We start from the raw sequence: 17,127 nt of genomic DNA on the forward strand, positions 1-17,127 counted from the left end.
TATTACAATACCAAATTCTGGCAAGGATACAGAGCAATTGAAATCTTCCTGCATTGCTGGTAGGGGTGCAAAATGGTTCAGTCACTCCAGTGACTATACAGAAACTATATAGTTTCTTATAAAGTTAAACACTTACAATATGATCCCGTAATCTTATTCTGAGAAAAATGGAAAATTATGTTTACACACAAAAAACTTCACATGAAATTCAGAGCAGCTTTGTTCATACTCAAAATGTAAACAATCCAAGTGTCCTTTAATTGGTGTACTGCATTACGTCTAAATATGAAATACTACCCAACAATTAAAAGAAACGTATACTGATCATACAAGTATGGATGGATCTTGAAGGCATTATGCTCTGTGTAAGGAGCTAATCTTTTAAGGTTACATACCATATGATTCCACTTATATGGTATTCTCAATAAGACAAGACACTAGTGATTAGGATAGACCAGTGATTACCAGGGTGGGATAGGGACAACTACAAAGGAACAACACGAGGGAATCGCTTCTCAGCCTTTTGGCTAAGATCAAGTGTAGGAATAGCATGAGGGAGTGTTTTGGAATAATGAAAATATTCTCTGGTGCTAGCTGAATGTTAAACTTCACATGTCTATATATCAAAAGAGAAAATAAATATACTGTATAGTTTTAAAACATTTCTGTCTCACCACAGAGTAGAAAAAAAGGTGTTCTGAAAGTGTCAAGTCATTAAACAACATGTCATGTTGTGGACAGAAGCCCAAGTTTTTTCGAATCTCAATTATGTTCTCTGAGATGTCAAATCCATGAATATAAACATTTCCTCTAGTTGGAGGGTAACAACCTGTGATTAAGCAGAAGACATAAAAGAAGCTGAGCATTGGTGAGAGAGCATTATAAGACATTGTAAATTAGTATCTTAAAATTCAGCCTGCTTGCAGATTATTCAAAAGAATTACTATCTCCTACAGAATATTTTAAGAAAATATCAATAATTACACCTAGATATTGGGATAAGCTATCTTTTTTTTTCTTTTCTGCTTTTGTATACAAATTTTCTACAATGGATAAGGATTATATTGATAATAAAAACATAAATAATTTGCTATACTCTAATACATTCTTATTGCAATTAGACTTTACTGTATTTGTGGATCAAAATAGGTACTGTGTATATGACATAATATTGAGGCTCCTGGGTGGCTCAGTCAGTTGAGTCTCTAATTCTTGATTTTGACTCAGGTCATGATTCTGGGGTCCTGAGTTTGGACCCCATATTGGCCTCCTCACTCAGCAGGGAGACTGCTTGCCTTGTCTCCCTGTGCCCCTCCCCCTGCATCTCTCTAAGATAAGTAAATATATCTAAAAAAAAAAAGAAAAATATAAGATTAGGATTATTTAACTTTTGTCTTCAAGAAATTTAAATACTAATAACAAAATGTCCAGATTTGTGGGCAACATTTTTTTTTTTTGTGGGCAACAATTTGATAACATGTAAAAAAAAAACTATAAGACCATTTAAATCCCATAAATCATTTATCTTGTTTAAAAATATACATTCTTTTTAAAACTTGAAACAGAGTTGACATAAAATATATTAGTTTCCAGTGTACAACATAATGATTTGATATTTGCATATATCAAAAAATGATTATACAATGTCTAGTTAGCATATCACCATACACAATTATAATATTTTTCTTGTGATGAAGACTTTTATGATCTACTCTCTTAGCAACTTTCAAATATATGAAACAGTAAAATTAACTATAGTCATCATGCTGTATGTTATACCCCATAACTTACTTATCTTATAACTGGAAATTTGTAACTTTTGATCACCTTCACTCATTTATTAGCCCAGTCCCCATCTGTTGACTCTGGCAACAACCAATCTGTTCTTTATATCTGTGAATTTTTTTTTCTTTGTATCTGTGAATTTTTTTTTCTTTGTAAATTCTACATATAAGTGAGACTATACAGTATTTGTCTTTCTCCAACTTATTTCACTTAGCATAATGAACTTAAGGTCCATCCATTTAGTCACAAACAACAAGAGTTCCTTCATTCTTATGGCTGAATAATAATGCATTGGGTATATAGACATCTTACCTATTCATTAGCTGATGACAACTTGCATTTCTAACACATTCCCAGGTGATATTAATGATGTTGCTGGTCAGAGGACCAGACTTTGAGGACACTGAGTTAGGATACAGGCTAAACTGCTATTATCAAAGAGGCCACAAAGAAGTTTTAAAAAGACAGAAATTTTGCATTCATATGATAATCCCAAGGCAAAAAATCAGGTCGGTAGGAAGATCAACTCCACATTTTTTTAAAATCCATTCATCTACTGAAGGACACTTAGGTTGCTTCCATACCTTGGTTATTATAAATAATGCCACAAACAAACATGGGAGCAGATAACTCTTTATTTGTGTTTTCATTTCCTTCAAGTAAATACCCAGAAATGGAACTGCTGAATCATATGGTAGTTTTATGTTTAATTTTTTGAGGAAACTTCATACTGTTCTCCATAGTGGCTGTACCAATTAACATTTCCACAAACAGTGCACAAGGGTTCCCTCTTCTCCACATCCTTCTCAGCACTTGTTATTTCTCAGCATTTTGAAAACAGCCATTCTAACAGGTATCAGATGGTATCTCATTGTGGTTCTGATTTATATTTCCCACATGGTAAGTGATGTTGAGCCTCTTTTCATGTACTTGTTAGCCATCTAGCTTTCTGCTCTTGAAAAATGTCTATTCAAATCCTTTGTCCATTTTTTATTTTATCTATTTATTTATTTATTTATTTTTAATTTTATTTATTTATTTGAGAGAGAGCGTGAGCAAGGAGAAGGTCAGAGGGAGAAGCAGACTCCCCATGGAGGTGGGAGCCTGATGCGGGACTCGATCCCAGAACTCCAGGATCATGACCCGAGCTGAAGGCAGTTGTCCAACCAACTGAGCCACCCAGGCGCCCCTTTTGTCCATTTTTTAAATTGGATTTTTTTTTTTTTTTGCTATGAGTCACATGAGTTTTTTATATATTTTGGATATTAACACCTTATCAGACATGATTTGCAAATATTTTCTCCTATTCAGTGGGTTACTTTTCATTTTATTGTTTTCTTTGCTGTGAAGCTTTTTAGTTTGATGTAGCCCTACACTTATTTATCACTGCTTTTTGTTGCCTTGTTTTTGGTGTCAAATCCCCAAAATCATCTCCAAGATTGAGGTCAAAGAGTCTACTGTATGCCTGTATTTTCATCCAGGAGTTTTGTGGTTTCAAGTCTTAAATGTTAATGTCTTTGAGCCATTTTGAGTTGATTTTAGTATATGGTATGAGAGTGGTACAGTTTTCCCAACACCATTTATTGAGAGGACTGTCTTTCTCCATTGTATTCTTGGCTCCTTTATTGTAAATTAACTGATCATATATGCATGCATTTATTTTTAGGCTCTCTATACTGTTTCACTGTTCTGTGTCTGTTTTTATGTCAATACCATACTATTTTTGATGACTAGCTTTGTAACATAGTTTGAAATAAGGAAGCTTGATGCTTATACCTTCTCTAGATTGCTTTAACTATTTAGGGACTACTGCAGTTCCATACAAATTTTAAGAATGTCTGTTCTATTTCTGTGAAAAATGCCATTAAAATTTTGATGGGATTTGCACTGAACTTGTAGATTGTTTTGGGTAACAATATTGTTACTAATGGAGTATCTTCCACTTATTTATGTCTTATTCACTCCTTTTCATGTCTTATAGCTTTCAGTGTACAGGTGCTTCACCCCCTTGGTTAATTTTGCTCCTAGGTATTTTGTTCTTTTTGATGTAATTATATGTGGTGTTTTCCTCTTTCTTTCTTATTTTTGAGAGAGAGAAAACACAAGCCGGGAGGGAGGGGTAGAGGGAGAGGGAAAGAAAATCCCAAAAAGGCTCAATGCTCAGTACAAGCCCAATGCAGGGCTTGATACCACAACCCTGAGATCACGACCTGAATTGAAATCAAGAGTCAGATGCTTAACCAACTGAGCCACCCAGGCACATCTCTGACAGTTTATTTGTGTATAGAAACACAATGGATTTTTGTAGACAGACTTTATGTCCTGCAACTTTACTGAATTAATAGTTACAAAAGTTTTTTAGTGGAATCTTTATAGATTTTTATATATATTATGTCATCTGTAAATATTTTTTTCCTTTTTGATTTTGATGCTTTTATTTCTTTTTCTTGCCTAATTGATAATTGTGTTAAATAAAAGAGGCAAGAGTGGGCATCCTTGTATTATTCCTGATTTTAGAGGAAAAGCTTTTAGCTTTTTACTATTGAATATGATGTTAGCTGCAGGCTTGTCATATATGGCTTTTGTTCTCTCTATGCCCAGTTTGTTTAGAGTCTTTAAGTGGATGTAGAATTTTGTCAAATGTTTTTCTGCATCTATTGAGGTGCAGAAAAAGACTATAAATAAGACTATTTATAGTCTTAAGATATATTTTTGAAAATTATATTTAAAAATATACTCCAGGGGCACCAGGGTGGCTCACTGAGTTAAAGCCTCTGCCTTCGGCTCAGATCGTGATCCTGCAGTCCTGGGATGGAGCCCCACATCCGGCTCTCTGCTCTGCAGGGAGCCTGCTTCCCCTTCCCCTTTCTTGGAACTCCTGGGTGGCTTGGTCTGGTAGGCTGCTGCCTTTAGCTCAGGTCATGATGCCAGAGTCCTGGGATCAAGCCCCACATCTTGCTCTCTGCTCTGCAGGGAGCCTGCTTCCCCTTCTTTCTCTCTGCCTGCATCTTTGCCTACTTGTCATCTCTGGCAAATAAATAAATAAAATCTAAAAAGAATTTTTTTAAATACATTCCAAAGTGGAAAAGTCTTTCAAAAACATCTAAATAAGGCTACTTATTTAGCATTGATGGTAAATGCTAAAAAAACAATTAAAAAGAAAATGACAAGTTAACAACCGCATATTAATTTAAAAGACTACTATATGGCTATTAAAAAGAATACTATGTAACTACTAAAAATACAATGTGGCCTTGGAAATAATATATATACAGACTACATCACAAAAGGAAATTTCAGTATGTTATGTTCTTTAAAAACTAAACACAAACTATCATGTTACATAGTAATAACATTAATATTTTATAAACAATTAAGAAAGACTTATTGAAAAGATGTGAAAAATTTAGAATTTTACTTTCATTAGGTTCCTTCCTTCTCATATCATTACTCAAATTCTTACATTTTAAGGTGTTTTAAATGACAATGATAGTGGAAGATCAGGGAAGTAAAAAAGCACCTGTTTTTGTATACAAAGAAAAAAAAAAGCAAAAACTACCAGAATCAACTTGCTAAACTCAGAAAAGTATTCAAAGGTTTGCAGCAACGCAATACTTAATCAAGAAAAAGATGAAGACCTTGATGAGCACCGAGTAATATATGGGACTATTGAATCACTGTATTGTACAGCTAAAACTAATATAGCACTGTATGTTAACTACTGTGGAATTAAGATTTAAAAAGGACTACACTTATTGTGATGAGCACTGAGTGACGTAGGGAATTGTTGAATCATTATTAACTAGCAAAACTGTCTAGGAGAAGAATAAATGAAACAAGATGGGATTGGGAGGGAGACAAACCATAAGTGACTCTTAATCTCACAAAACAAACTGAGGGTTGCTGGGGGGAGGGGGTTTGGGAGAAAGGGGTGGGATTATGGACATTGGGGAGGGTATGTGCTTTGGTGAGTGCTGTGAAGTGTGTAAACCTGGTGATTCACAGACCTGTACCCCTGGGGATAAAAATATATGTTTATAAAAAATAAAAAATTAAAAAAAAAAATGAAAGAATAACAAGAAATTAAGACTACCAGACAAACAAAAGTTGAGAGTTCATTACTAGGAGACCTCCATTACAAGAAATGTTAAGAGTTCTTCAGGATGAAACATAAGGATGCTAAATGGTAATATGAAAGCATATTAAAATATAAAACTCATTGTAAAGGTAAATAATGTAGACAAATACAGAACACTATAATGCTATGGTGAGTATAATACATGTAAAATAGTGGTGAGTAAATCACTCATTTTTTGTATAAAAATTAAAAGACAAAAGTATTAAAATACTATACATATAAAAATGTTCATCAGAATACAACATAAAAAAGATGTCAATTGTGACATTAACATAAAGCATGTTCATGTGGAAGAAATAAAATTGAGTTCTGTTTGTGATTGAAGGTCAGTTGTTACTAATTTAAATAGAATATTATAACTATAAAATATTTTATGTAAGTTCCAAGGTAACCATAAAGAAAATACTTACAGAATAAACATAAAACACAAAGAGAAACAAATCAAAGTATGTAATATAAGATAATATATATATAATATATATATGTATAAGATAAATATATATATATTTATGAAAGAAAAAAGTAGAGGAAAAAAGAACTATAGAAAAGACAATTTTAAAAATGGCAATGGTGAGCCCTTCCCTATTAATAACTACTTTAAGTTTAAATGAAAAGACCTAAAAAGATATAGAGTGGCCAAAATGGATAAACTAACAATGCCTAACTATAATGCTCTCTACAAGGACCTTTACTTTTTATTTTATTTAAAGTCAATTAGCCAAGGTATAGTAGTACATCATTAGTTTTTGATATAATGTTCATTACTTGAGTGTATCACCCAGTGCTCATCAAATCACATGCCCTCTTTAACGCCCATCACCCATCTACCTCACCCTTCCATATACCTCCCTTTCCACAACCTTCAGTTTGCTTCCTGGAGTCAAGAGTCTCATGTGGTTTATCTCCCTCTCTAATTTCTTCCCAGTTTCCCCCCCTCACCCCTTTCATCCTCTGCATTATTCCTTATGTTCCACACTAGTGAAACCATGTAATTGTCTTTCTCTGGTTGACTTATTTCACTTAGCATAATCCCCTCTAGTTCCACCCATGTCAATGTAAATGGTAGATATTCATCCTGATGTCTAAGTTATATTCCAGTGTATAAATACACCATATCTTCTTTATCCATTCATCTATTGAAGGACATCTCAGCTCCTTCCACAGTTTGGCTATTGTGGGCATTGCTGTTATGAACATTGGGGTACTGGTGCCCCTTCTTTTCACTGTATCTCTGGGTTAAATACTCCAAAGTAGTCATAGTGCAACTGCTCTGTCATAGGGTAGCTCTATTTTTAATGACCTGAGGAACCTCCATATTGTTTACTAGAGTGACTGTACCAGCTTGCATTCCCATCAACAGTGTAAGAGGTCTCCCCTTTCTCCAAATCCTAACCATCACTTGTTATTCTACAAGGAACTTTAGATTTAAGGACATATATAAGCAAAAAAGGAAGGCATGAAAAAAGATATTCACGAGAGAGAGAACAGTATTATACAACGGTTATATCACATAATAAATAATTAAAGTTACAGAAAGATATAACAATTATAACTATATGTGTCCAACATTAGAGCACCTACATATATTAAGTAAACATTGGCAGAGCTACAGGGAAGATTACATAGTAGCAATATTATATTACATGGAGCTTCAATATCACACTTTCAATAATGGATAAGACATCTAGACAGATAATCAATGATGAAACAGAAGTGAACACTAGGGACCAAATGGATCTAATAAGCATTCTAACAGCAGAAAATATACATCTTTTCAAATGCACATAAAACATTCTCCAGGATATATCATATGTTAAGTGACAAAGTATCATACACAATTTTAAGTTGTAAATAACAAATTTAAGACTCAAGTCATATGCCGAGTATCTTTTCAAACCACAATGGGATGAAACCAGGAAGCAAAAGACTAAAAATTTAAAAATTCATAAATGTGGAAATTAAACATAACATTCCTGGAAAACAAATTGTTCAAAAAATGGGGGAAAAAGGAAAGTTAGAAAATATTTTGAGACAAATAAAAAGGAAAATACAAAATCTTAAAACCTAGTCTAGGTTTGTCAATTCATAGTGCATACAGTGGCTCACTTGATATCCCATAAGTCATTTAGGCTTCTTCACTTTTCTTCATTCTTTTTTCTTTTCACTCCTCTGACTTAATAATTGCAAATAGCCTATCTTCAAGTTTGCTAGTTCATTTTCCTACCTGCTCAACTCTGATGTTGAAACCCTCTAATAAAAATTTTCAAATTAGTTCTTACATTTTCCATATTCAGGATTTGTGTGGGTTTTTAAAAAATTACTTCTACCTCTATTAGGATTTTGTTCATGCATAGTTTTCCTCATTTCATTTTGTTGTCTGTGTTCTCTTTTAGGTCACTGAAAATCTTAAAATGACTTTTTGCCAGGTAATTCAGAGATCTGTGTTTCTTTAGGGTCATGTTCTAGTGCTTTATTTTGTTACTTTGGGGCAGGTTTCCGTGTGTGTGTGTGTGTGTGTGTGTGTGTGCGCACGTGCGTGCATGTGTTTTGTATGCCTTGTATTTCGTTGAGATTTAAATATTTAAAAACAGACATCTCTCATAGTATTTATGGACTAGCTTCATGCATGGGAAGTCCTTCACCCATCACCTCAGGTTTTGGGACCTTAAAATATTTTCTGGGGATGGATCTTTGGGGTGTTGCATATGTTTTCATTCTGCTCTATACGGCCGCTCCAAACTATCTTAATTTCCTTAAGCATCTTGGTAATTTTGTTTCTTTTGTAGTTCTCTGCATATTTTCTGTTGCTTCCTTGGCATCTGAGTGGGGAATTGCACATTTCCTGCTGCCTTAAAATACTTTAAAGTGCTGCAGCATTTGCCTGTGTTTTCCTGTGACTTCCAAACTGTCATCCATAATACATTGCCACTCCCATTAGTTCTCCATTAGGCAAAGCAGAAACCAGTCCCTTGGGCAGTCCCTAGACAAGCCAGAACATTGGATAGAAGTTCTAGTCTTTTCTTTCTGTCCCAAGGGAGTAGCTTGGAATTGGCGCATTTCCTCCTCATTGTGCCATGCCATGCTAGTAGAGGAGTTGGGGTGAGAAAACACCATAAGGTTCCTGCCCTTTTTGGTATTTGACATGCATACATATGCATGCTGCAGCATCCAAACTTGTTTTTGGAGTTTCTAAAAAGGTATGTTTGTCTGCATATTATTGTTAACTTAGTGTCTCTATGGGGAGGAGGGTCTGGAGCTTCCGAGTTCACCATATTTCTGATATGACTCTCACCTCCTGCTTCTAAGTTACCTCTATCTTCATTTAGTCTTGTTTAATTGCTGTAAGCCTTTTCCTGTTTCCCGAGTTCTGGCAAAATTGATTCTGACATTTTGTGCTTGTTTGTATATACCTTGCCTATGAAGGGACCAGAACCTGGAGTTACCATCTCTGAGAATTTGCTCCTAATGGTTGCTTCTGAGCTCATTCTTGGTGTATGAATAGGATTTCAATAGGTGGACTGATGGTTCAGGCACTCCCATGGAGAGAAAGGGCATGACCATATACAGATGGAAAAGTGCATTATATGTGTTCTGTCATTACATGTAGAACATGGAGTGTGTTCCAAGATAACATGTAAAGCATATCAACTATATATAATGCATATATTATCATGAGGTTAATGACAATTCAGATCATAACCTTGTGATACTACCTAGGTAGCCATGTTGTTAAGAAGAGGTTTAAAAGAGACCTAGAGGAAATCAGTTCAAATATATAAAATAGCAGAGAATGCAGGTAGTGTCTGTCCTTCCTGAGCTAGTTTTGGCATCATTTTAGTTTCAAAGGGGAGGTTGTTATATTTCAACTACTAGGCTCAGCCCTGTTCCAGCCTCTAGAACCTATGCTAACCTCATACACAACATGGGATTCATGATTCTAGTTGTCCATAGTACTCCTTATCCATTCTTCCCTTCTGGTGAATGCAGTGTGTCTAACATATAAACTTATATAAAATATTCTCCCATGGCTTCTTATTGCGGTCAGCATAAATTCTAATCTTCATAGCACGACTTCCCTCAAACCTTTCATGATTTGACCACTTGATTATTCCTCTAGCTTTACCTTTTGCTATTATTCAGATTCTATCTCTGATCTAGTCAGTTCCCTCCTTTCAAGTCTCCTAGTCTTTGCTATGTCTATAATATTCTTTGGTTCCATTCATGGACCTTTAGATATCCTATTTGTCTCAGATTTGATGACACTTCCTTTTTTCTCACCACCCCCAAGACAGGTTATGTTGCATTCTGTTAGGTGAACAGCATCCCACATATAACATCTCCTTTTACACTTATGATGTTAGTTTCAAGTTTCTTTCCTCTATCTCCACCAGCGTACAAAATTGAGGGTAACAACCCTGTAATCATCACTGTATTACCAATTCCTATAAAAGGATAGGCATATAAGTATTTTCATTGAATAAATGAATTAATTTATTACATTACCAAGGGCATCTTGGTTGTAAATAATTAAAGTGTAATAAAAACCGCAACACTGAAATAACAACATACTCAATACCACAAGGTGCTGATTGGTTTGAAGACTTAGAAGGAACCTGACTTCTGCTCTAAAAAGAAATAAATACATACCTATGAGAAGAGACAAGACTGTGGTTTTTCCTGCCCCATTTTGTCCTAGAAGAATAGTGATTTGCCCCTTATATAAATTCAAAGACATGTTGTTTACTACTACTTTGTCACCAAATTCCTGTGAGATAAAAGAAAGAATTGTTATCTGTCACTATCACTTATGAAAGACAAAACACTCACATACTCTACCCTTAGAAGAAACAACATTATAAAACAGGTGAAGGTAGGAGGTACAGGTTTCCAGTTATGCAAGTCATGGGCATGAAAGGTATAGTACAGAGGATATGGTCAATGGTACTATAACAGCATTGTAGGGTGACAGGTGGTAGTTTGCTGGTGGTGAGTGCAACATAACATACACACTTGTCAAATAACTATGTTGTCCACCTGAAGCTAATGTGACACTATGAGTCAACTATAGTTCAACAAAGAAGTAAAAAAAAAAAAAAAAAAGCAACCTTATACTACCAACTTGTGAAAAAAGATAATGTGAACAATGAACAACATTTGTAAGTCACTGAGTTTATATATTAGGCAAAATAGGTGTGATCTGGTAAGGAAAATGGAGGCCTTTCTATAGTCTATGTTGAAAGAGTGTAATATAGTAATTACGGGCTTACTCAATTGTAGTAAGAGCTAGGAAACTTCATAGAAGTTGCCACTGATGCCATGATTTCAGCCAGAAGTTTGGTGATTCACAAGAGCATGCCCGGAAATTCTTGAGATTCTAAGCAGAATTAATACATTTACTAATTTCTGAAGCTGTTTCAAAAAATAGAAATGGAAGGAACACTTTCAAACTCTATGAGGCCAGCATTACCTTGATCCCAAAACCAGACAAAGACCCTGCCAGAAAGAAAAATTATAGAGCAATATCCCTGATAAACATGGATGCCAAAATTCTCACTAAGATACTACCCAGTAGGATCCAACACTATATTAAAAAGATTATTCACCATGACCAGATGGGATTATTCCTGGGATGCCAGGGTAGTTTCACATTTGCAAATCAATCAATATGATACACCACATTAATAAAAGAAAGTACAAGAACCATATGATCCTCTCAACTGATGCAGAAAAAGCATTTGATAAAATACAGCATCCTTTCTTGATTAAAATTCTTCAAAATATAGGGATAAAGGGAACATACCTCAATATCATAAAAGCCATCCATGAACAGCCCACAGCAAATATCATTCTCAATGGGGGGAAATCTGAGAGATTTTCCTAAGGTCAGGAACATGACAGGGATGTCCACTCTCACCACTGCTGTTCAACACAATACTAGAAGTCCTAGCCTCAGCAATCAGACAATGAAAAGAAATAAAAAGCAAACTGGCAAAGAAAAAGTCAAACTTTTTCACTCTTTGAAGATGGCATGATACTTCATGTGGAAAATCCTAAAGACTCCACTTCAGCAACATGGCAGGATAAAAAAATCAAGTCAGAGCTCAGCTGCATTTCTTTTTTTTCCCATTTTATTTCTTTGCACTGTTCTAAAATTCATTGTTTATACACCACACCCAGTGCTCCATGTAATATGTGCCCTCCATAATACCCACCACCAGGTGCACCCATCCCTCAATCCTCCTCCCCTCCAAAACCCTCAGTTTGTTTCTCAGAGTCCACAGTCTCTCATGATTTGACTCCCCTCAGACTTCCCCCATCTCACTTCTCTCCATTTCCCAATGTCATCCATGTTATTCCTCATGCTCCACAACTAATTACAACTTTAATAGACTTTGGCTTCTAGAAATGACATAGGAAGTGATTATTATAAACTTTCTCACACTTTTTTACTCCCCTAAATAAAAATTTGTTATAGAGCTTCCCCCCCACCTTATTTATAAAGTCATCTTATCTATTAAAAGATATGATAAGCATAGAAATTGTAACAATATATTTTTATCCATGTTCATCAGGGATACTGGTCTGTAATTATCCTCTGAGAGGGGATTTTCTCTGGTTTGGGGATTAAGGTAATGCTGGCTTCATAGAATAAAATTGGAAGTTTTCCCTCCATTTCTACTTTTTGGAACAGTTTCAGAAGAATTTCTGTACACTAACAATGTGATTGAAGAAACAGAAGCGAAGGTATTGATCCCATTTACAATTGCAGCAAAACTCATAAGAGATACCTAGGAATAAACCTAACCAAAGAAATAAAGGATATATACTCTAGAAACTATAGAACACTTATGAAAGAAATTGAGGAAGACACAAAAAGATGGAAAAGCACTCCATGCTCATGGATTGGAAAAATTAACATTGTGAAAATGTCTATAGTACCCAGAGCAATCTACACATTCAGTACAATTCCTATCAAAATTCCATTGGCATTTTTCACAGACCTGGGACAAACAATCCCAAAATTTATATGGAACCAGAAAGGATACCAAATAGCCAGGGGAATGTTGAAAAAGAAAACCAAAACTGGGGGCATCACGTTGCCTGACTTCATCCTATATTGCAAAGCTGTTATCATTAAAACAGCATGGTACTGGCACAAAACAGGCACACAGATCAATGGAACAGAGCAGAGAGCCAAGATATGGACTCTCAACTAATTTTTAACAAAGCAGGAATGAATATCCAATGGAAAAAAAAGACAGTCTCTTCAATAAGTGGTGCTGGGAAAATTGGACAGCCACAAAGAGAAGAATGAAACTTAATTACTTTCTTCCATCGTATGCAGAGATAAACTCAAAATGGATGAAAGACTTCAGTATGGGAAAGGAATCCATCAAAATTCTAGAGAAGAACACAGGCAGCCACCTCATCAACCTCAGTCACAGCAATTTCTTGCAATACACATCTCTAAAGGCAAAGGAAACAAAAGCAAAACTAAACTATTTGGACCTTATCAAGATAAAAACTTCTGCACAGCAAAGGACATAGTCAACAAAACTAAAAGGTAACCTATGGAATGGAAGAAGATATTTACAAATGACAGTACAGAGGGCTGGTATCCAAGATCTTTAAAGAACTTCTCAAAATCAACATCTGGAAAACAAAAAATCCAGTCAAAGAATGGGCAGAAGACATGAACAGACACTTCTCCCAAGAATACATACAAACGGCCAAAGACACATGAAAAAATGCTCCATATTACTTGTCATCAGGAAAATACATATCAAAACTACAATGAGATACCACCTTACACCAGTTAGAGTGGCAAAAATTAACAAGTCAGGAAACAACAAATGTTGGAAAGGTTGTGGAGAAAGGTGACCTCTCTTACACTGTTGGTAGGAATGCAAGCTGGTATAGCCACTCTGGAAAACAGTATGGAGTTTCCTCAGGATGTTCAAAATAGAGCTACCCTATGACTCAGCAATTGCACTACTGGGTATTTACCCCCAAAATACAGATGTAGTGAAAGAAGGGGCACATGCACCCCAATGTTCATAGCAGCGATGTCTACAATAGCCAAACTGTGGAAGGAGCTGAGATGTCCTTCAACAGATGAAACGATTAAGAAGATGTGGTTCAGATATAGAATGGAGTATTAGTCAGCCATCAGAAAGGATGACTACCTACCATTTACATTGATATGGATGGAACTACAGGGGATTATGCTAAGTGAAATAAGTCAAGGAGAGAAAGACAATATCATATGGTTTCACTCATATGCAGAATATAAGGAATAGTGTAGAGTATTGCAGGGACAAGGAGAAAAAACTGATTGGGAAGAAATCAGAGAGGGACACAAACCATGACTCCAGGAAACAAACTGATGGTTGTGGAAAGGGAGTTGAGTGCGGGGATGGGGTAACTGGTTGATGGGCAGTAAGGAGGTCATGTGAAGTGATGAGCACTGGGTGTTATATGCAACTAATGTATTACTGAACTTTACAAGAAAAGCTACTAATGTATTATTTGTTGGCTAACTGAATTTAAGGTAAGAGGAAAAGAAGATAAAAACTAAAAAGAAACATAACTTATAGTGATAAAAACTAATTTCTAAAATGAAAATATAATGCATGATATTTACAAATGCAGGTTAGATGCTGCAAAAGAAAAAAGAAAAAGAGGAGAGAGGCAAGATGGTGGAGGAGTAGCCAACTGATAGGACATCAGGTCTCAGGAGTTCAGCTACATAGCTATCAAACCATTCTGAATACCTACAAACTCAAACTCAACAGGAGATGGAAGAGCAGAGCAGAAATTCTAGGAACAGAAAATCGATCACTTTCTGGAAAGTAGGATGTGTGGAAAAGTGAATCTAAAGCTACAGCAAGATAGACCATGGTGGGAGGGGCTGGCTCCCAGCAAGCAGTAGAGCAGCACAGCACAAAATCAGAAATTTTAGAAGTCTACTCCACTGAGGGACATCACTCTAGAGGGTAACCGGGGGTGGAACACTTGTGGAGATAGTATGGTCTCAGGTCCCGCGGGGTCACAGAAAGAACGGGAATTTCTGAGTGTGGCAGAACTCCCAGGCATCAGAGCAGGGAAGCCGACTACATAGACAGAGCTGAGGAGTGAGCTTTCAGATCAGGGTTACATTAAGTCATGATCCAAGGCACAGTCGGGCCACTGTTCTTCGAGAAGAGACCCCACAAGGGACAGATCCAGTGAGATTCACCTTCCTCCTCTGGGAGGAGCAGTGTGGCAGGAATCTCCTGGGTTTGGAGACTCCAAACAGGGCTGTGCACCAGAGATAGAAACACTCAGTCACAGGCTGGGTGAGCACAGAACATGGCCGGAGACCAGGGAGACAGGAGTGATTGATGGCTTATCTCTGAGCACACTGAGGAGTGGGACCCTAAGCTCGGCTCCTCCAGACCAGAAATTAGAAGGCCACCATTTTCATTCCTGTCCTCCAGAGCTTTATGGAAAGTATTCAGGGAACAAAAGCTCCTGAGACCAAACCCAAGGAGATTACTTAGCCTGGCCCCTGGCAAGGGTGGTGCAATTCTGCCTGGGGCAAAGACATTTGAGAATCACTGCAACAGGCCCTCCCCCCAGAAGATTAGCAAGAAAATCCAGCCAAGACCAAACTCACCAATCAAGAACAGCAGAACTCCAGAGCTAAAGGGAAAGCAATGCAAACAATTCATGGCTTTTTCCCCATGATCCTTTAGTCTTGCAAAGTTAATTTTTTTCTTATTTTATTTTTCTTATTCCTTTTTTTTAACTTTCCTCTTTTAACATTTTTTAACTAGTTTATCTTAACAATACCTTTCTTAAGAAAAAAATAAGTCATTATTATAGTTCTATTTTATCCCTTCATTGTATTAAACCTTATTTTTTGTATACATATAGGTTTTTTCTAAAAAGTTTTGGGATACAAATTCTTCTAATAGATCAAAATATACCCTAAATTAAGCACAGAGTTTTGTTCTGGTCTCCTGCCTGAGCACATGCACTCCTCTTTTTTTTCCTTTTCCAATTTACCTTATCAATCCCTTTTTTAGAATTTTTTAAAATTTTTCATCTTTATGGTCATATTCCATCCCTTTAATGTATTTACCCTTACTTGTGTGCATGTACTTGTGTACGTATATACATATATACGTATACACACACACACACACACAATTTCTTTAAAATTTTGGGAGGTAGCTTCTTCTAAGAAACCAAAATACACTCAAAGTCAAGTGGGTGGCTCTGTTCTATTCACCAGTCATATATATATATATACGTACACGCACATACACTCCTTTCTTCTCCCCCCAGTCTTGGGTCTCTTCTGATTTGGTTATCATACATTTTTCTGGGGTCTTTGGAACCCTTTTAGTATTTTATTCCATCGTTCATATATTCTTTTTTTTTCCATTTTTAATTATGATTGGTTTTTTAAAATAATTTTTTAAAAAAACATATAATGTATTATTAGCCTCAGGGGTCATTCATATATTCTTATCTGGATAAAATGACAAGGCGGAAAAACTCACCACAAAAAAAACCAAGAGGCAGCACCAACCGCTAGAAACCTTGGTCCCTACAGACCAATATGGACATTGGTAATATGTCAGAACTAGAGTTTAGAATGATGATTCCGAAGGTGCTAGCTGGGCTTGAAAAAGGCATGGGAGATATTAGAAAATATCTTTCTGAAGAAATAGAATCCTTTTCTGGAGAAATAAAAGAACAAAAATCTAACCAAGTTGAAATTTTAAAAAGCTATTAATGAGGTGGAATAAAAAATGGAGGCTCTTACTGCCAGGATAAAAGAGGCAGAAGAGAGAATTAGTGATATAGAAGACCAAATGACGGAGAATAAAGAAGCTGAGCAAAAGAGAGACAAACAACTACTGGAACACGAGGGGAGAATTTGAGAGATAAGTGATACCATAAGACGAAACAACATTAGAATAATTGGGACTCCAGAAAAAGAAGAAAGAGAGTGGGGAAGAAGGTATATTGGAGTGAATTATAGTAGAGAATTTCCCCAATATGGCAAAGGGAACAAACATCAAAATCCAGGAGGCACAGAGAGCCCCCCTCAAAACCAATAAAAATAGGTCCACACCTTGTCATCTAATAGTAAAACTTTATTATTATAGTAAATCTCAGTGACAAAGAGAAAATCCTGAAAGAAGCTCAGT

At 35.9% G+C, this 17,127-nt stretch overlaps 1 protein-coding gene across 7 annotated transcripts in view; it reads right to left on the reverse strand.

Annotated features, from left to right (window-relative positions):
* LOC309854548 (phospholipid-transporting ATPase ABCA3-like) overlaps positions 1-17,127 on the reverse strand; it is a 294,363-nt gene that overhangs the window by 105,073 nt on the left and 172,163 nt on the right. For all 7 annotated transcript variants that reach the window (XM_082713827.1, XM_082713826.1, XM_082713828.1 and 4 more), the window contains 2 exons: positions 10,571-10,688; positions 675-829 (listed from right to left, as the gene is read on the reverse strand). In XM_082713827.1, the coding sequence (XP_082569953.1) occupies positions 675-829; positions 10,571-10,688 (273 nt within the window). The remainder of the gene's footprint in view (positions 1-674; positions 830-10,570; positions 10,689-17,127) is intronic.

This window comes from Mustela nivalis (genome assembly GCF_964662115.1).
Source record: "Mustela nivalis genome assembly, chromosome: 19".
NCBI lineage: Eukaryota > Metazoa > Chordata > Mammalia > Carnivora > Mustelidae > Mustela > Mustela nivalis.